The sequence below is a fragment of the Magallana gigas genome, chromosome 4 (genome assembly GCF_963853765.1).
Source record: "Magallana gigas chromosome 4, xbMagGiga1.1, whole genome shotgun sequence".
NCBI classification, from domain to species: Eukaryota; Metazoa; Mollusca; class Bivalvia; order Ostreida; family Ostreidae; genus Magallana; species Magallana gigas.
The window spans coordinates 49,630,253-49,650,654 of record NC_088856.1 but is presented as its reverse complement, the minus strand read 5'-3'; the positions used below and the strand labels follow the sequence as shown (position 1 = coordinate 49,650,654).

The following is a 20,402-nucleotide window of genomic DNA, read 5'->3' as shown; positions in this document are numbered from 1 at the left end:
CAAGCTTGTAATTTAGAAAATGCCCTCTCCCTTCTTTCATCCATGAAAATTTATTTGAAGTTTCCATAATTACAATATAGATATTAATTATAGTATTATGAGTGTATGTGTATCAAAAATTTACGAGGTCGAAAATTGTGATTTTTAATGCACTGGTCAATAAAAATTGCATATCACGTGCATGTTCATTGTATGATCGCCGAATAAACTGCATGCTTTAATATTTTTTATCATTAATTTCACATCCAGATATTTTAAAGGAATGTGATTGTGTTTATTGATGCGTATGGTAGACTCACACGCAACTATTGATTTACATGCATTGCAGTGTTTGCTCATTTATGCATTTAATTTTCTCTTCCTAAAAAAGAATTAATGGAGTGAAAAATTAAAGGCTTTTGAATCAGAATAAAAGCTCCAACACACTCACTCAACTCCTAAAAAAGCCGAGTAGGAGTTTTAATTTTCTTTTAAAATTGTTTTATTTTACTTTTATGTTCTTCATGTGGATGGATATACTTCACTGACTTTCCTCTCTCAATATTTTGAATGATAGAATTATAGTGCATTAAACCAAGTCACCGAATTTAATTACAAAATGTGTATATTTATTTACTTTAAACCTTTCCCGCTTCAATTGTGTTCAAAACCCTTTAGAAATATTTATATTAAGTAAAATTACATCCGTTTTAACTAAGGTTTTTTTCTTTACAAATATATAGGTTGCCACTTCTCTCGTTATTTAGGATTATATCAACCAAAGGTATGACATGTGACAGACTGAACTGATGTTCTATATTGGTTGTCATGGATTCATCATACCCCCGAGAACGCCATGAATCCGTGGGGAAGAGGTACCAGAGTCTGACCAACGATAGCAGCAGGTAACTCGATCGGCGATGTTGTACGTGATAAAGCGTGGGGGGGGGGGGGGGGGCTGTAATGCCCATGGATGCGTATACATGTATATACTGTGTCGTGTAATTAGCAAAAAGAAATTATATATACGATACACGTATAAGGTTTTTGAATTTCATCAATAAAACTTATACAGATACAATTTGTACATGTATAAAACATGTACGTACTAGCTCTATATAAATATTAACCAAGACTGTTTTAAAAGTTTGGGGGGGGGGGGCAGACTCATCCAAAATATCTTGACAAGCCAAAAAAAAAAGGGGGGGGGATTAAAAGCCTTTCCTCTTCTGCATAATCAAAAGTTTAAACGATGACATTTTAATGTTTGCTGTACAAGATATTTTTCCTCAAGTAACAAAATAGGAGTTGCTTCCCGTGATATTTTCCAAAAGGTTCATGAACTTTGGTTCGGAACTCTTCGGTACTCTTCATTACTGATCAATAATTCTCATTGGTAAACAGCATGGCAGACTACCTGATCACCGGAGGAACGGGCTACGTCCCAGACGACGGACTCACGGGGGCCCAGCTCTTCGCGAACGGTGATGGACTCACGTACAAGTAAGTCGGGGGGTGGGGCTCTACCCCAAAGATCGCACCTGTTGCACGTTAAGTCCCTCAAAGTTACAGCACGTGTAAGGTGTGTGGCATGCGTAATATCAGTGTAATAGATCTCATAACAGACAATTAAGGGATTGGGGGATAATTTGAGAGGTGGCACAAAGATTTAAATTGGATTTTGGGTTCGGGGATTGACTTTGGGCAGCAGAAGGGGCCCCTGGGGGATGGGGTAATTTGTACCTGAAATGAACACTGAGTCAAATAGTTCCCTTTTCTTAAAACTATGCGTAATTTTTTTAAGAAATAAATTAGGGTATCAGTTTAACTGGTAACAGAAGCATGTGTTATCAATGTGGTATCAAGTTTGTTCAGGAGTAATATGAGCTACTATAGTTTTCAGTATTCATGTGTTTTAACTCGCTTCCTAGTATATAAAACTGCCTCCAGTGAAGTGTTTTGTTTTTGGTCTCGTACCTTCCAGAATCAATATGCTTTTAAATTAACAACCAGGGTATTGAATGTCGATTGTTGTCAAAGATCATTAACTTTACAGGGAATTGATTGGTGTTTATATATACATCTAAATAATGATTAGCTATTGCATAAACTCAGCATTTTTGTCGGTTATTATATTGTGTATTCTCAGAGACTAATTTAAAAGCTATTCAAGTAACAATGAAGCTACAGTAGTAGGTACCATAGCTGCCAGCATCTGTGTCAGCTACAGATTGTCATACTTGTTATTTTCTTACATGTTGCCCTGAGAGAGAGAGAGAGAGAGAGAGAGAGAGAGAGAGAGAGAGAGAGAGAGAGAGAGAGTCCAAGTGATGTTGGATTTAATGTGCACTAGTATGTCTTATACATGTATTTCAAATGATGCATATCCCTTTCTAAATAATTAAAGCTTTCATCGATTACTAAATGAATTTGAATGAAATTTTAATCATTTTTCAGTAAGTTTGTTGCTTTGTATAAAAGTTACTTAGCAATTTTCGATTCAGCCTAATCATTTGCAGGCTTATTTTCGAATAACAATGCATAATTTATGAATTGTATAAAAGTTACTTAGCAATTTTTCGATTCAGCCTAATCATTTGCAGGCTTGTTTTCGAATAACAATGCATAAGTTATGAATCGTGCTGACTGCATGAATGAGATGTATGTTTGACACCTTTTCAAATGAGAGGATTCCATTTGATTTTTTCTCTATTTTTTACAGTGACTTTCTCATATTGCCTGGATTCATTGATTTTTCAGCGGATGGAGTGGTAAGTAAAGAAAAAACCCTTTAAATATAAGCCATTAAGGATGTATTTTCAGTACAAACCATGCATATCTTACTGGTTTTTTCCTTGAAAAATGTAAATTTAAGGTATATGTATTGATAATCAAAAGAAATGTACTCTCTTACAAAACAAGGTGAAATACTTGTATTGTCCTGTGTGTTATAGAAATATTGCCCTGTGTGTTATAGAAATATTTGCCTGTGTGTGTTATAGAAATATTAGCCTAAGTTACAATAGACAGAATTCTGTAAGTGTAGGAGTGCCTATAGAGGTGAATCACCGGGTTTAAATGGCCATCTATTTATAATCAGGCCCACCACAGCTCCACTGTTTACATGCTTTCATAATTGAACGAGAGAAAAAAATATTTGCTGCACCAGGAAATAAGAATTGAGAGTGGGTTAATTCAGTTGAACATTGTTAATTGGGAGAGTGTGGTCTGAGTTTTTAAACTTGTGCACAATCCCAGTTGTAATTTTGTACAATAAAAATATGTTCAAATCAAATTAATTGAACACACAAATTTAGAGACATTTAATAGTCAATGTTTGCCAACTTTCATTTTTATGTTAGAAATGTTTGTGTTTTGTTTGACCTCTTAGTCCTGAGTAAAAATGTCATACTCTGTCCTTGTTAATACCATACATTGTTAGTACATGTACTTAATAATCAGATGGCAGTTACTGTAGATTCTTATTTTATGCCAGGATTAAATTCTGCGATTAAACAGTTTTGCATCAAATAGCGAGAACATAAAATTGCGAACGCTGATTTTTTTGTCATACTTTTGTTAAGTTTACATCCAGTCTATGAGAACGAGATTTAACAATTGGCAAGATGTATGTGCTTCACACAATTTTATGTGGATTTTAGTTCCTCAGGGTTAATTAGAAATCTGCATTTACTTAGTTTTTTCCTGCTGTAAATATTTTAACATCAGGATCATTTGTGAATATAAGCATGGCATAAGACAGATATTTATCTGTAACATAAACTTAATTCCTACACCTTTTTCATATACGGTACATGTTTTGAAAATATTGAGAGCTAGATTCTGAATATGATTTAACAGAACTTCCCTTGAAACATATTTTACATATTGTGTAACATGTAAGTCTAGAAATATCTTTTGTCAAAAAGGGGATATTTTATTTTCACTTTTTATAGTGGAAAGATATCTTCATTTATGTACTAAAAAATATATAGCTTTTTAAATCCTGGTAGTAAACCCTTTCACTGCATGAACTCAGTGTTTACAAAGCATTCATATTTACATTCAGTTTGCATACAGGTAGTTCCATTACTTCCTTTTCTGGTTGGCTTGACCCTGCAGAGCTTTTTAATTTAGGTGGTATATGGGACAGTTCAACAGAACACATCCTTATTGTGATGTACTTCTTATCAAAATAAACAATAAAATCAAGTTTAATATTGTAAATTTTTCCTTTCCCATAATTTACCTAACAGCGTAGCGCAATGGGTTAGAGCTTTAACTTTGAATCTGTAAGGCATAAGTTCAAATCCATCTGGGGCTTTAATACATGTATCATTTTTACCTTTCGAAAAAATTTTTTTTTGACAAATATTGTAGAATTTAAAAATTTTAAAAGAGTGAACGTAGTTTGATTATAATGTAATTATATCCACATGAATATCAACAGGTGTCCCATACAACCTTTAATCAGCTCAATGATTGTCCCGGCCTATTTTTCATTTTTAAATTAGCAGATAAGTAATACGTGTACACTAATGTCTTAAAAATGCATTGATCAGCAATGATTTGTTTGTTCTGCATCTGATAAAGTAGTCTAAGAATGATTTTGACAAAATCTTGATTTTGCTGGTAAATATATATATATTATATTTGACACTAAATTATCTTTAAAAAAAAAATTGCTGTATTAAGAGGATATTGTTGTAGAAAACTCTGTTAAAAAACTGTGTAAAAATTAAACATTTGCAATAATCTTTTATGGTATCTGTTTCCTGTGCCATAAAGAGCAGGAAAGGGTTAAAAACTCAAACGCATGCCTAACCATGTAACATTATATAAATAGTGCCTGTTTGGGAGGGTAACAGTTGAAATTGACACCCCGAGAAAACCATTGTCAACCGACGCGAAGCGGAGGTTGACAATGGTTTTCGAGGGGTGTCAATTTCAACTGTTATCCTCCCAAACAGGCACTATTTATTTTGTTATACTGAATGTCTTAATTTTGAAGAAAATTTTACTGCTTTTATATAGGAATAACCTGAATTCTACAGCGAACCGTACGCGCATAATTTTCGCGCATGTGACATTTTTTAATGTTACCCGTTGCTAAGTGCGTTGTTAACGTTGAGGGTAATAGAAAGGATTATGAACTGCATCTTAACCAATCAGATTTCAGTATTTAACATGAAAGTATAACAAAAGACATTGATATTCCAGGACCTGACCTCCGCCCTGACCAGGAAGATCACCCTGAAGTCTCCGCTGGTCTCCTCCCCTATGGATACAGTCACAGAGTCACAGATGGCCATCGGAATGGCGGTACGTGTGTCGGGGGGGGGGGGGGGAGGGTTTGTCTCTGATCGAGTGTAGCAGATCAGATAGAGATGTTTAAGTGTTAGTAAGAAGTACAGATAAGGCAATGGATTGGGTATTGAGGTTTCGCTGTAAAGAATGGCAGTATGTTTCAAACGGGGTAGAGACGGCAGTGGGGGAGGGGGGGGGGGGGGGGGGCTTGTGATAGCATAGCACATCAAATACAAATGTTTAATTGTTAGTAAATAAAGAATATATATAGATATGTGTTGATTGGCTCTTGAGCACTGTTGAGAAAGGTGGTATGTGTTGAATGGGAAGAAGGTGGGCTGGAGAGGTTTCACTGTAGAGTGTTTGAATAAGACAAGCCTTGAGGTGGACGAAAGGAGTTCCACTGCAGGGTGAATACAGATTAGAAAAGCAAAGGTTTACATTGTATAATGAATAGATGAGATATACATATATACTGTATATACATATCTATGTACTATCATGATAAATTACACAATTATTAAATGGGCCAGCAATTAAAAGATGTTTATTGCAGAACTTTATTCTTACTATTTGATTTAAAAGAATCTGACTGATGTTGATGTTTATATCATCTGATAAAAACATATCATTAGGATTTCGACTGTTGCATTCAAATTAATTTGAATTTTGACCATGATGGCATTCAAAGGGAGATTTTATAGAAAGAAAGATGAGAGACAATCAATAGATTCAATACAGTAATGTATACCTGTATACTGCCAACCCATAATGAGTGTAAACCATGAGTTTATACTGTAATCTTACAGTTTTCACTCATTAAGAAGGTTCAATGGTCGTGGCCATTATCATAGGGTATTGATCTCGTTCAGAAGAAGAGCTTTATATGAAAATAAAGAAAAAAACAACATTAATTAAAACTCTAAATTTATGGGGGTTTTCTTTGGTTGACAATAGTTTACAGGTAATCAAATCACACTTTTAGATTTTAGGTAGATCAGATGGTTAATTTGTTGACTATTGAGCCTCCTTTGACTGAATATGAGATTCCTGTTGTCAGGAAATACATTGAATGCATGTCTTCGTGAAGTCAAACTCACTCAAATAATGTTTTAATCAAGCAATGTCAAAAGTAGAAGCACTCCAATATATAATAAGAAATTAAGCTCATGAGCGCTGATCTCGTAATGAATTTTATATTGATTTGTTGAATAACGAGCTCATTATGATGGAAGACCGATGGATGGGAGAAGTTAGTTCCATGAGGGGATAATGAAGATTAAGCCCCAGACAGGAAGTAGGGATAATAAATTCCAGTGATTCTGTAGTCGTCTCAATGAGGCCATTATTCCACTAAAATGTTACAAAATGGCATCGCTTAAGCACAATAGAATAAGCACGGGAGGAATATACCTTAATTCTAATTGAGCCCGCTGAGTTGGTCCAATCTCATTATTGTTGATCTGATCCTGAATCAATAATTTATATCAACAGAGTGCAGTTTTTAGTGAAATTTCCTTGTAATCGTATTATTGTATTGGAAATATACTGTCTGGATAAAATTAAATAATTAGGCCATCCTTTAAAAAATTGTTTGTTTGGAATTGCCGCCTGAAGGGTTTCAGACACAGGAGGGAGGGAGGAAAATTATTTTTTTTTTAAATTGAAGATAAATTTTTGATAAAAATCTCGGTAAACAATAAATACATTTTCTGACTTTTAAAATAAGTATCTACCATCAACAAAAAAACTACCGGTAATTGTACATTGATCAGACACAATATTTCTTTGTTTTGTATGGTGAATGTGATACATGAAATGGGCAAAAAAATTGATTAAATAAAAAAAAATCTTCCTACTTTTGGTCAATAAAATTTTTTCAGGAGGGGGCATTTCAATGAGGCGGGAGGCAATTTCAAACAAACTATAATTTTATTTTGGCCTTATGTACATTATGTAGACATAGGTTGTAAAAAAAAAAATCATCTTGTGTGGAACGTTTTGTTCATTAATTTTCATTTTATTGATGGATCACTGTTCATTTATGAAAGGTGCCTTGTTTGATACATCACCCAAAGCTTATTATTTTCAATTCATTCTGGAATTTATTGATTTTTGAGTAACCTGTATAGAGATCAGGTAAATTAATGAGTTATGATATTAGATCCATCAGCTTGTACATGTAGCAGCCGGAGACTGTATTTAATTAAGGAAGTTGCTATGGCATCTCTGAAAGAAAAAAAATAATCTTGGGTTTTATAAAACATTTTCTTATTAACGACAGCTTATAATATTAGCAGGTATTGTTTGATTAAGTTTTCATATTAGATGCTCATGCTATGGCCCGTTGTTATCTGCAAATACTGAGATATTGTCAGATATAAGCAATGTGCTTCTGCCGCTCTATGTATATGATATTTTGTTATTTAGGTGAGAAGCTAGGCAATGATGCTATACATATGTTGACAATGTTGATATTAATTTTGATGGCGATGATGAAAAGTGATTGATTTCTGATTGTAGCTGTGTGGAGGAGTAGGTGTGATCCATCATAACTGTACAGCAGAGTTCCAGGCCAACGAAGTCAGGAAGGTCAAGGTTAGTAGAGTTCAAGACCATTAAAGTCAGAAAGGTCTATCAGTAGAGTTCAAGGTCATAGTTGTCAGAGAGGTCAAGGACAGTAGATTTCAAAGTCAATGATGTCAGAAAGATCAAGGACAGTAAAGTTTAAGGTCAATAGTCAACAAAGGTCAAGGTCAGTAAAGTGCAAGGACATGCAAAGTGCAATCTCAGTGGACAGGAAATTCATAAAAATCACTGTACAGTTTTATTTATTGGAATCCACTTTATGAAAATGACATTTTAAAGAGCTACCATTTTTCAACAGACAGCTTTTTATAATCGAAAAATAGTATTGTGGGAAAACAGAGGAAAATGACATGTACATGTAATATGATCCCCCCCAAACTATAAATGTTTTATGGAATAAAATGTTATGCCACTGGCAGGTATTTTATTTTTATTGTTAGATTTGATCATGTTGATAGGGGTATAACTTCATCAATATTTGACACAATGCAGTGGTGTCCTAGAAATTAAAAAAAAAGTTTTTAGTGGGGTGGGGGGGCACATTTATTTGGTGCCTGTATTAAAAGAAAACTTTGTATTTGTGTATATGTACATTTACATGATTGTGTAATTATTTTTTTTTACAAACAGAAATATGAACAAGGATTTATCCTTGACCCAGTTGTCATGTCCCCCACCCACACAGTCAAAGATGTCGCCCAGGCCAAGAAAAAGTTCGGGTTTTCTGGAATTCCAATCACAAATAACGGTCACATGGGAGAGAAATTGGTTGGGCTTGTCACCCAAAGAGACATTGATTTTCTTACAGATGATGAGATGGATACACCTATTTCAGAGGTGAGCATTTTTCATATTTCTCTCATTTATTATTTATTGCTAGAAGCTAAGATTATATGCACCTGATTTAGATTAGAAGAGTTTCATTTAATAATGAAAAACTAGCTTGTATCAATGCAATATATTGCCAGTGTCAGAATCCAGACACATGACACCATTTTCACAGCTTAAAATGTTTCATGTACAAAAATCAATCCACACTTTATCAGAATTAAGTATAGATTTGCCTAATATCTTTCATCCTGTTACTGTAGAATCCTAATTAAATGGGAGAAATTAATTTCTGTGTAAAATCACGAGAAGCAACACTCGCAGATTTTAAAATGTTGGTTTTATTTTTTAGACAGTTTTGAACTTTGAAATTATAACAAAAAATTGGTGATCACAATTTTATATTCTGAGGCTCACGATTTGATACTAAACACGGAATAAAGTACTTGCGTTAAATAAGAAAATTTCAGTATAGTGTATGGAAGAAATATTGGTCAATAACAGTCTTTTGGAGACGATATATTTCCATTAAGTAGTTTGTATTGCATTTAAGAAGAAAATTATTACAGTAACTGTGTTCACAGGTGATGACAAAGTATGAAGACTTAGTTGTGGCCCACAATGGGGTAACACTAAAAGAGGCCAACTCCATTCTACAGAAAAGCAAGAAAGGTATCAGATTGCACGAGTTATATGTCAAGTTATCAAAAAATTTTAAAGTAAGAGGAAGAAAGATTCAAAATGTATAATGATGAAAATGGTTGAAATCAGTTTGCCAGATGTTTGAGTATGACAATGATACATACATTTCTAATGCCGAAAGACATGCTTTACTATGGACAACATTTTTTATTCATCCTTTATTACCAGTTCTTCTGAATCAGTATTCAAAACATTTGACTTAATGTTTATGTTTACACTTTTTAAATGCTATCAATCCTAATGAATCCTATAGTTTTTGTTCATAACTTTATGTATTATGTGTGTAAATGACAAAGCTCTGACTGGTTTATCTTAAACAGGGAAACTCCCCATTGTAAATGATGATGGGGAACTAGTGGCACTAATCGCCCGAACAGACACTAAAAAGAACCGAGAGTTTCCATTGGCCTCTAAAGATGAAAAGTAAGTCAGATTTAGACAGCTCTGTAGATATTTTTATGTCCATATTCAAAGAATACAACATGTCAGTCATTCAGACAGTTACAGACGAACTGTTGTCTCAATAACATGTGCTGCACATGCTTTAACACTTACAGTGATAAGATGATTAGTTCTGTTGGGCACTGAGATTATTGGTTCGGTTGGTAGCTGAGATGATTAATTCGGTTGATCACACAGCAGACCATTTTTTGTCCAACTTGTTGAACACCATGCTCTTCTGAGTCTTCTCCATTGCTGAGAGTTCTGGTTTCTGATTTGTACAGGAAACAGTTGTTGGTGGGGGCAGCGGTCAGTACACATGACGAGGACAAGAAACGTCTGGATCTCCTGGTGCAGGCCGGTGTGGACTTTGTTGTACTGGTAGGTATCCTCTGATGTATGGGATTCCTCCATACTATGACCTACTTTGTTTCAAAATAAGCATGAGCAAAAACTGTAATTATTGTACATTTTTAATTGTTATACATGTTATCTATCACACTTTTGATTTCTAACAGCATTGCTTAGAAGGTTATAATAAAATGTGAGCTATTGATCATTCAACAATTTTACCATTCTAAGAATTTTTTTTAAATGGTCAAATTTTGCTGAATTAGAAATTTTAAAACTATGGCTGTAGTTTTCAAGGATATTGTGGGTAGTCTCGCCCAGAAATCTACATCCCAAACAAAAACTTGAGCTCATGTTCAATTTGCAGGACTCCTCTCAAGGGAACTCAATTTATCAAATCAACATGATCAAATACCTAAAGAAGTCCTACCCTGCACTGCAAGTCATAGGAGGCAATGGTAAGTGTTAGAGAAAGAGGTGTACATCTGAAAAGAAAGAATTCAAACAGTACCCAAACAGAAAGAACTTTAAAATTACAGAAAATGTTTCGGATGTTGAGAGTTTAAACTAATCTCACAACAATTATAATCATTTAAAGATTGGCATACAATCCGTTTTCTAAAAAAAAATTTATTATTACATAAATTTCGGAATTTCAATTTCCTGGTATATATAAATACTTTAAAAAATCGTAGCACATTGATTTGTTCAGGGATTGATTTTCTGTCTGTATCAAGCGTCCTGGTGATATGTTCGAACATGAACAGATTTAACTGGAAGTTCTTTAAAATATTTCTTTTTCTTTGAATATTTGTTTTCAGATGGAAAGAGTACATGTAACAGTATTAATCTTTTGGTTTTTTTAAATTCTCCTCTGCATGGACAAAACTAGTTCCTGTTAATCATTGTGAAATATCTACAGAATTCCTGCATGTATCTACAGTCATTTATGTGTTGTACATACCTATAAGGACGCTTGCTGCAAACAGACATGGAAACAAAACAAAAATATTCTAAAGTGTTTGATAAATGCAGAAGCATGTATGCTGGACTATGATAAAAAAAATGTCTTCACACCATGAAATTTTATGGTGGTATAAATTGAAAAAAAGTGTTTATTCAATTATTCATATAAAAATTGAGAATATATGATTATCTTTCTGATGAGTATTTTTTAGATTTTTAAAAATTTTTAATTTCAAGATGGTGTTATTACAATGATTGTTCAGGGGCAAGCACTCTTATTTAGTTCATATAATGGACACACTGTATGTACCAAACAGTGCACACTGTATGAAGCATACAGTACATACTGTATGTACGTAGCATACAGTACACACAGTGTGTAACTTAATGTACAGTACACACTGTACTTAACATACAGTATACATTGTACATTACACAACATACAGTACACACTACTTAACATACAGTATACATTGTATGTAACACAACATACAGTACACACTGTATGTAATGTACAGTACACACTGTATGTAATGTACAGTACACACTGTATGTAGCATACAGTACATACAGTGTGTAACTTAAAGGGGCATGGTCACGATTTTGGTAAAAAATTATTTCTCGAATTTTAATGTTTACAATGCTTCAGTAAGGCATTTTTAATATGCAACCAAAATTGAGTGTCATTTGTTGAGTTATAAGCAAGTTACAGAGCTTACAATTCTTTGCTATGTAAACAAAGCCTTTGTTTTCATTTTGAATGTTGAAGTGAAAATTACAGATTTAGACCAAAAATAATGTGATAAACGATAGGAACTGTTTATTTATGCTCAAAATGAATAAGAAGATAGACAAATCAGTTTGAAAAAGAGAGTTGTGAGCTCTGTATCTTGCTTATAACTCTACGATTGACTCTCCAAATTCATTTGATCATTAGAAATGCATTACTAAAGCATTGTAAATAATAAAAACAGAAAAATGAAATTTGACCAAAATCGTGACCATGCCCCTTTAATGTACAGTATACACTGTATGTACCATACGGTACACACTGTATGCACCATACAGAACACACTGTATGTAATGTACAGTATATAATGCACATAATGAACTTGCTTATTAATAATAAACACAATTGATATCAAACTTACCAAATTACAATATGCATTAAGCATTTCAAAGTTACTGCTTTTGGCTAGTTTATTTATTAATTAATAATCAAATGAAATTTTATTAAAACATTTAAGAAATTTTATTTTAAAAGTAGACCTCTGTTTATACAATATACCATGATGATGTATCTCTCTGAAAATAACTATGTACCGTAGATCTAGCTTCTGAAATCAGTGAAATGATAATTATTCTTGAGAAAACTTAAATACATGAACACTTCATTTGAAGAAAAATAATTCAGCTTGGCTTATGAATAAACTATCTTGCATAGGCCAATAGAATTGCTTGTTTCAGTTAAATTTCGTCTGTCATTTGGTAAATTAATTTTATCATTCATGAAAAAAAAACCTTATTCTTTAAGCATTTTTTACAACGATATTTTCTGGATAAACATGTTTGATGACAGTGATTGATGTTTAATTTATTTCTTGCTTTTGTTTGTAGTCGTGACGGCAGCTCAGGCCAAGAACCTGATAGATGCGGGGGCGGACGCGCTTCGTGTGGGTATGGGCAGCGGATCAATCTGTATCACCCAGGAAGGTGGGTCATTATTTAACAACCTCACAAACAAAATGTCATCTATATCACATGTATGTGCTCCATTCTCCAATATTTTATTTAAACTATTTCATTTCATCAAAGTTTTTTAATTGTTGATTACTGCATACCTGAAAATATTCTCCCCGGATTCATTTTCCCCCTTTCGTCCTCGTTGTTAGTGACAGAGCGAATTTAAGACAGGGCAAAATCCTGTCTCTTGAGTTATCTCTCTTTAAACAAAACTTTGTCTGGGTGAATTCAAGATGAGGTAAAGCTGTTTCCAAGTAGAGACAGCAAAAATATCATAGTGCGAAAGTGACCCAGGCCCGTATACCATAATTCCCCAAGTGTACTTACTATGATGTGACAGGCATATTAGCTTAGAATGAGTTGCATCTGAGTTACTTATATTTCTAACAATTCATGAAATGTCAGAAGTATCTTTTGAAGGTAAATTTGTTTCCAGCTATAATATGCTTCAATAAATGCATGTATATCTGACAAGTATACAAATAATTATGCTAACAAAGATCAGACATCAGGGTTACTTGAATGGTTGTTTGATTTCCAGTGATGGCGGTGGGGCGACCCCAGGGTACAGCTGTCTACAAGGTGGCAGAGTACGCCCGCAGATTCGGGGTCCCAGTCATCGCCGACGGAGGAATCTCCTCCGTGGGTCATGTGATCAAAGCCTTGGCTCTCGGAGCATCTACAGGTAGCCTACAGGCACTTATTCCATTAAAAAGATTTTGTTTCCATGTTTCAATTCTTTTATATTTCATATACATGTATTTTCATGTTTTGGAATTTTTCCCAAACAGTCAGAATTTGTTCTCGGGTAACTCAAATGTGTACTATTTACCGGGTAATATTTTGTTTGACTTTTGCAGTTATGATGGGGTCCCTGCTAGCTGGGACATCAGAGGCCCCAGGCGAGTACTTCTTTGCGGATGGGGTCAGGCTGAAGAAGTACAGGGGCATGGGCTCACTAGATGCCATGGAGAAACACCGCAGCAGTCAGAGTCGATACTTTAGGTAAGTTTGTAATGCTTACCTTCTTTGATGTCCTCATAGAAAATTTAATGTTAAAGAGCACAAGATGTTTCATTTTACAAAATTCTTTTTGTTTTTGTTTGGTTAATTTTTATTGTTCAAGATTTAATTTGAAAAAGTGTGATCAAATTTTCCCATGATTTGCCAAAGATGATTGAGTACAAAAGGGTTATTTTCACCCTCTTATGGTTGTTAAAAAACTTGCCCTGTGTCAAATACACCCTGATATAGTTTTTGTTAAAGAAAAATAACTTGTGATAATAAAATAGCCCTGTTCTTTAATTTGCTCACTGTTCATGAGTGTAATAGGTGCAGAAATTAAATGGTGAAAAACTTCCCTGTATACTGTACTAAGTAAAACATTATTTTTGCCTTTTGATTATTCTGATATTTTACTATACAGTGAGAGTGATAAAATAAAGGTGGCTCAAGGAGTCTCAGGGTCCATTGTTGACAAAGGTTCCATCCACAAGTTTGTGCCATACCTCTACGCTGGAATCCAACATGGATGCCAAGATATCGGGGCCCGCTGTCTCTCTAATCTCAGGTAAGAGCAGAGTCATGCTTACTTTGTTACACCTGTAGATATATGAATATGTTTACCATGTCACACCTATAGATTTATGATAAAGTTTACCATGTCACACCTGTAGATCTATGATAATGATTACCTTGTTACATCTGTTCATCTGTGATGTACTGTGTAGATCTTTTAGACCTATGAATCTATATGATAAATACCTTGTTACACCTGTAGATCTATGATAATGATTACCTTGTTACATCTGTAGATCTATGATAATGATTACCTTGTTACATCTGTTCATCTGTGATGTACTGTGTAGATCTTTTAGACCTATGAATCTATATGATAAATACCTTGTTACACCTGTAGATCTATGATAATGATTACCTTGTTACACCTGTAGATCTATGATAATGATTACCTTGTTACACCTGTAGATCTATGATGTACTCAGGGGAGCTGAAGTTTGAGAGGCGGACAGCATCAGCCCAGGTGGAGGGAGGGGTTCACAATCTTCACAAGTAAGAATCATGACCTTTACTTCAAGGTTCAATGTTGTATAAAGACCTTGACATTATTATACATGTAGGTGTGAAAAATGTACCTATGTTAGATGGTCATCAAATGACCAAGATTTTATTTTGACCATTCTATTTAAGCACTACTTACTATATTGATTTTTTTTTATTTTGCTGTCACTTGAATTTTATCTTTGAAGTGGTGAAATATAAAAATGTATGTCAAAAGACATTTTTAAACTGAAAATTCATTTTAATTAATTGATAAACCTTATTAATATTAACTTCCGGGAGATTGAGGGAAACATAGTTACATCACTCAGCTCCATCCGACCATTAAGTTTTAATGATAACTTTGGATGCTAGGGTATAGTTTTGAAAGCTAAATTAATGAGACTTGTGCATGATATAGAGAGAACCTGACAATTTGCTGGTTCTTCCCATTGTGACCTGATATTGGTATTTTTTTTCCAAAACCAAAAGCCACGGGCTACCGGCTACCTTTTAAAAAATTTAAAAATTGATCAGTTCTTAATGAGAGTTAAGTGAATCCTCATGTGTTAGACACAACAAAGCCCTAGTCATTCTTAGTGTATCAATCAAATTTTGCAGTCATAATATTTATATGGTAAATTGACCATGTACATTTATTGCTTGTACTTTGTGTGGTTATCATTCATTGAGACGCTTCATTTGAAATTCAGTGTATAGAGTAAACTGAATTGGTAACTTAAAAAGATGTGAATTAATTTGTTTGGTAGGGTTCTTAGAATCTAAGGTAAGAGAAAGACGTGTCAAATTCTATCTTGATTGCAGTGACTCTTTCAAAGTAAAAAACTATATGGCCAGGGGCAATTGTAGATGTTTTAGAAGTGGATGCCAGGGTATAGTTTTGAAAGCTAAATTAATGAGACTTGTGCATGATATAAAGAGAACCTGACAATTTGATGGTTCTTCTCATTGTGACCTGATATTGGTATTTTTTTCCAAAACCAAAAGCCACGGGCTACCAGCTACCTTTCGAAAATTTAAAAAATTGACTGTTGTGAAGAAAATCTGACACTTAAAAAAAATTTTAAAATTTATTTGACTTTGAAAAGACTTAAGAAGATGGTAAAAGAAATAAAGGTTTTAAGCTTCAACCTACTGGATGAAATTATGGTATTACTGACCAGCTATAGAAAGAGTAGGAATAGGGAAAATTCCTCTCAGAAAGCATATGTAGGGTCTAAACTTTAAAAAAAAATAAAATTTGAAGCAATGAGGATAGAATTTAACAGTTGTGTTGGATTGCCAGATCTCTGGGTGATGCATTTACTCATTGCCTGTGTATGGTGACCCATCATGGACATGGCACAGATACTGTATGTGGTCCCCACTCATCTTGGACACTCCTCTCTTACACTGGGGAGTCATCATCACTAACTGTACACCCTCATTCTTAAAATCCAACACCAATCAAAACGGCAGATTTCTGTGTTCATAGCACAGCTTTTGTGAATTTTATGTAGTTTTTGTTTGAGACTAATATTATGAAGAGTTATCTCTTTATTTCTTCTTTTTTAAAACTACAAAGAGCTTCAGTCTAAAATGGCGATTTTAAAGTAGTTTTAATTTTTTTTTATGAATTCAATATCATTTGCTTTTAATTCTAAATGCTTAATGTAGTATGCAAAATTTGAACAAGACATAATTATCTCATTTCTTTGGCTATCAGAGATATTAGACGAAAGATGGGTCAAGTTCCTGTTGGATTGTCCTAGGCCAAACTGTATGTGTTTCTGGATCTCGTTATCACACTGTAATTAAAAGAAATACTGAAAATGGTAATTAGGGTGTTTGTTTGTAGAGAAAGTTAAACAGTTACTGTACTTTTTATAGAAGGAAAAAAAAAACCCACTGCCACATCTAAACAAAACAATTCTGGAAGTTTGCCTTAAAAACTGAGTTTAATTTTATACCAAAATGAGATCATATATGCAATTAAATGTCTTTATTTATAGTTTAGAAATGGTTCAGACCAGTAAATCAAGGCTTAAGCCCTGCAAAAATAAGTTTTATGCATTTTTGCTGCTTTATTTAAAAATAAATTATTGTAGTAGCATATATTAATTGAAGGTAGAGGGGAGGGGGTGTATGATTTCTAAGATATGTTTTAATTTTTCCATGACTCCATGTGCAAATCATGATGTTTTACTCGCACATGTTTTAGTTTATATATATACAATGACATTTGTGTGAATCATTGACACATGTTGATCCCCCTGCTAGTGACAATGATGTGGAATGCATAATAATGTTTGAATGCAGCCCATCCATGCAGTGATCTTTTCATTCTTATAACATCATGATGTCTTTTCTTTGGTCAAAAAGTGATGTCTGTAGATGTTATAATTATAACTGCTCATCTTTAAATTTTAAAATTCCCATAAAATTGATCAAATTTTTCAATATTTATTTTATTTACTTATAAAGGATTGAATTTTTTAATAGTCCTTCATTAATCTTGAATGTAAGGAAATGTTTTAATTATTTTAAGCATTTATTTTCAAGGAATACATTTTAAATGCATGGTATTCTGTAACTGAAATGAAACAAATGTCTTTCATGATTACTGGTAAAAGATACGATATTTAAGCCAATCGCTTTATTTTCAATTTCAGCTACGAGAAAAGGTTGTATTGAGAATATTGGGACAAAATGACAATGCCATCCATTGTGTTCTTTTTATAAAAAGATCTGACCAAAATCAGCTAAAGGAAATGGTTCTCAGACGTTCAAAGGGCTAAAAGTGCATAATACATTTATTTAGAAAAGATAAATTGTCAATTGCAAAGTTATGAAGGTGCAATGTTTACATAGTGTTATATATATGTATATACAGGGAATTATTTCCTCAGTGCTTCAGCAGGTTTTTTTTGTTCATATACTATAAATAGCATTCCTTTCACTTCTGAATTCATTAAGAAGCTTTAAAGGGGCATGGTCATGGTTTTGGTCAAAAATTATTTTTAATGTTTACAATGCTTTAGTAAGGTATTTTTAATATGCAACCAAAATTTGAGTGCCATTCATTGAATTATAAGTGAGTTACAGAGCTTACAGTTCTTTGTTACGTACACTAAGCTTTTGTTTTCATTTTGAATGTTGAAGTAAAAATTCCAGTTTAAGACCTAAAATAATGTGATAAACGATAGGAACTGTTTATTTATGCTTAAAATGAATAAAATAATAGACAAATCAGCTTGAAAAAGATTTTTTCTGGTATATTGAACCTATGTAAACAAAAAAGGGGCACAAGCCTTGTTTACAAGACAAAGAATTGTGAACCCTGTATCTTGCTTATAACTTTACTACTGAATCTCAAATTTCAATTGATCATTTAAAATGCATTTCTAAAGCATTATGAATAATAAAAACAGAAAAAATGAATTTAACAAAAATCGTGACCATGCCCCTTTAGGGTGATCCAAACATAATTTGTTTTTTTGTACTGACAGTTTATTTAATGCATCTAATCTGTAGCTGTACAGTAAAACACGTTTATTGCAAACATGCTTATAATGAATTGATGCTTATAGCAAAGTGATATTCATTCCCCTTAACTTTAAAAATATATTGAACACTTAACGGATTTATAGCAAATAACGCTTGTAATGAAGCAAAACTGTCCATCCCTGGTACTTCTTTATAAGCGTGTTTTACTGTATAGAGTTGCTTGCCTCCATAGTTTGTACTTATTCATTGTTTACTACATGCATCAACATACAAAAAATCAGGTTAATTATAATGATACAGTCAACAGTAATTTCAATTGACTCCTTTTTGTTAAAAGTGTTGTATAAAGAGAGACATAGTGTGGTTTTATCAATTTCCATGGAGTTAACGTTTCAAGCATTATGTTAATTGGTGGCCAGTGATCCAGTCAATACAATATGTTACTAGTCTAAGAATTGTTATTTCAATTAACATTTCATTTCATGTAATAACTTAACTACCAAATCTGGGAGAAGTAATTTTTTCAGATGTAAGAAGTGATTTTTTTTTTCAGCAGTAACATATAGAAACATAAACTAATATTCAGCAGTCAATGGAGCACTTTCCTATTATCAATTCTTGCCACAGGTTACATTTTCCTGTAACAACATCAATTGTAGTGTTTTAATAGAGAAAATAAAAGAATTTAGTGTAATATCAAATGTTTAAAGTCATTGTTACATTTAGTAGAATTTGCAAAAACATTTTGCCTGATTTTATACAATGTAGGTATAAACTTGGCTGTTTCTTTTTGTCTCAAAATTAACCATATGGTGTATTTATTAGTTATGTCATACATTAAGCGTATGACAACATTAGAAAGTTATGAGATAGGATATTTATATATATTTATAGCACCATAATACATAGATTTTTTCCATGTCTGATATAATAGAAGAATAAACATACCAATAGATATAGAGTCAGTTCTTTATAAATGCCTTTTGCCATTTTGAGCACACATGCCAATTTGTTCCCATGCTCTCTATTGCTTTTAGCAAGAGTTACACTTATTTTTTAAGTTGTGTCAATATTGTCAACAATTTTGCTTCTTATATTTTTTTTTATGAATACTCAGCCACTGTGGCTTTATGATTATTTTTGTAGTTTTATTAATATTAATGTTTGATATTATATATGATATCAAATGTATAATATATGTTTCTGTCTCTGATCTGATCTAAAGTTTCTTGTTCTACACCTCTGCCCTGTGAAGACAATGGCGTACAGCTGTTAAGGTGGCTTGATGGTCCTGGGCATTATTTATCTCCTTCAGAAAAAGAGCTTTGTATATTGAAATACAAAAACATTAATTTTTTAAAAGTTCAAATTCAGTATATGGATTTTTCTTTACTAAGTAATAGTTTATTGCTTTAAAGAAGGAAAATAATCTTAGATATTTAGGTATACCTAATGGATAAACTTGTTGACCATCTGGCTTCCTTAAAATGTACACATGTCTATGGGTAAACAAGGGTAATGGTAAGAGACGTCTAGCTTCAGATCTGGGTAAATGTATGGTGTAAGAAAATACAAGTATATGAGTTGTCTGAGTAACTGAGATGTGATGACTTACCTATATTTGTTCAGATGTAGCTATAAGAATGAGTGAACACTGTTGCAGAAGATCAATTTTACATAGATTAGTAGTCAGTTGTGTTAACCTTGTCTATACCTTTGGCATTATCTAGTAGATGTACATGCACGTTAGATTATTTCTATCTGGGATTATTTAAATTTGGTCATAACTGAGACAAGAAGGACCTGTTTATTTTATACATTGTTCTGGTGCGTCTCTAGAACATAAGTAAAGTGTGAGAGGTTGTTATAAATATTCTATATGGTTTAGTGCCGATTATTGTATGAACCTGAAAATAAAATTCTTCGATGTT

General features: G+C 33.1%; 1 protein-coding gene across 11 annotated transcripts in view; it reads left to right on the top strand.

Moving 5' to 3' along the window:
* The window catches only part of LOC105330403 (inosine-5'-monophosphate dehydrogenase 1b), a 23,337-nt gene extending 2,935 nt beyond the window's left edge, over positions 1–20,402 (top strand). For 2 of the 11 annotated variants that reach the window (XR_004597016.2, XR_004597015.2), the window contains exons 2-19: positions 723–884; positions 1,384–1,482; positions 2,702–2,750; positions 5,200–5,301; positions 7,810–7,884; positions 8,506–8,712; positions 9,288–9,375; positions 9,726–9,828; positions 10,131–10,227; positions 10,565–10,655; positions 11,019–11,039; positions 12,781–12,876; positions 13,448–13,591; positions 13,767–13,911; positions 14,333–14,476; positions 14,893–14,976; positions 16,691–16,799; positions 17,637–20,402. Coding sequence is in view for 5 of the 11 variants with exons in the window: in XM_034450909.2 (XP_034306800.2) it covers positions 808–884; positions 1,384–1,482; positions 2,702–2,750; positions 5,200–5,301; positions 7,810–7,884; positions 8,506–8,712; positions 9,288–9,375; positions 9,726–9,828; positions 10,131–10,227; positions 10,565–10,655; positions 11,019–11,039; positions 12,781–12,876; positions 13,448–13,591; positions 13,767–13,911; positions 14,333–14,476; positions 14,893–14,976; positions 16,691–16,736 (1,668 nt within the window). In the remaining 6 variants the exon portion in view is untranslated. Of the gene's footprint in view, positions 1–722; positions 885–1,383; positions 1,483–2,701; positions 2,751–5,199; positions 5,302–7,809; positions 7,885–8,505; positions 8,713–9,287; positions 9,376–9,725; positions 9,829–10,130; positions 10,228–10,564; positions 10,656–11,018; positions 11,040–12,780; positions 12,877–13,447; positions 13,592–13,766; positions 13,912–14,332; positions 14,481–14,892; positions 14,977–15,734; positions 15,752–16,690; positions 16,800–17,636 lie in introns of those variants that run through there. The other 9 variants (XR_004597018.2, XR_004597017.2, XR_004597022.2 and 6 more) reach the window with 8 other exon arrangements.